At 42.8% G+C, this 650-nt stretch overlaps 1 protein-coding gene across 1 annotated transcript in view; it reads left to right on the plus strand.

The window, feature by feature from the left end:
- Positions 1–194: 194 nt before the first annotated feature.
- Positions 195–650, plus strand: part of DYNLT2B (dynein light chain Tctex-type 2B) — a gene marked incomplete at its 5' end in the record, with an annotated part of 4,326 nt that continues 3,870 nt past the window's right edge. Inside the window, one exon of the mRNA XM_010164743.1 lies at positions 195–328. Within this exon, the coding sequence (XP_010163045.1) occupies positions 195–328 (134 nt within the window). The remainder of the gene's footprint in view (positions 329–650) is intronic.

A 650-nucleotide genomic window follows, 5' to 3' on the forward strand; every position in this document is an offset into this window, starting at 1 on the left:
TTTGTGGATGTTTGGCTTTTGGCAGGGCTGGTTAAGTGCCTCCATCTTAGCCGGGCTTTTTTTTCCCATTGTTTTTCATTGGCCATTTTTCCTTAATATGGGAAAACTAAATTTTCCCAGGTGGGGCTATGTATGTTCCTATACATTGTGTGAACTTTCTGGGCCTTCTGTTGCTGTTTTTTTTGTCCTGATAGATTTAAATCGTCCACAGTGAAAGAATGCATCCATGCCATACTGAAGGAGAAGCTGGCCAATGTGCAATACAACCCAGAAGAAATGCCTCAGCTTACAAAGGCTTTATCAGAGACAATAAAAGACAGACTGAAAGGTAAAGAGCTTCGCTAAGGAGGTAGTTTCTTTTCTTGCTGCGTCCTCTCCCTTTGACAGAATCCCTCTTTTCTCCTTTATTCTTGAAAACTATTTCTTTCCCGTTGACTGACTTGAGTCTACTGTTATGAAACATTCTGGCCTATATACGTACGTTCCTTGCCTGCGGAACTAGAAACCTAATTCAAGCAGACAAGATTGAGTTTTGTATAGGCAGGCTGGTGGGGGATGTCAGCCTTGGAGGGGCTGCAGGGGGAAAAGAAGCTGCATTAGAGAGAAGGAAGAAGTGATGCTACATTGCTTCCTGCTTCAATAAACAGAAC

Source organism: Antrostomus carolinensis, unplaced genomic scaffold (assembly GCF_000700745.2).
Source record: "Antrostomus carolinensis isolate BGI_N321 unplaced genomic scaffold, ASM70074v2 scaffold44583, whole genome shotgun sequence".
Lineage (NCBI taxonomy): Eukaryota > Metazoa > Chordata > Aves > Caprimulgiformes > Caprimulgidae > Antrostomus > Antrostomus carolinensis.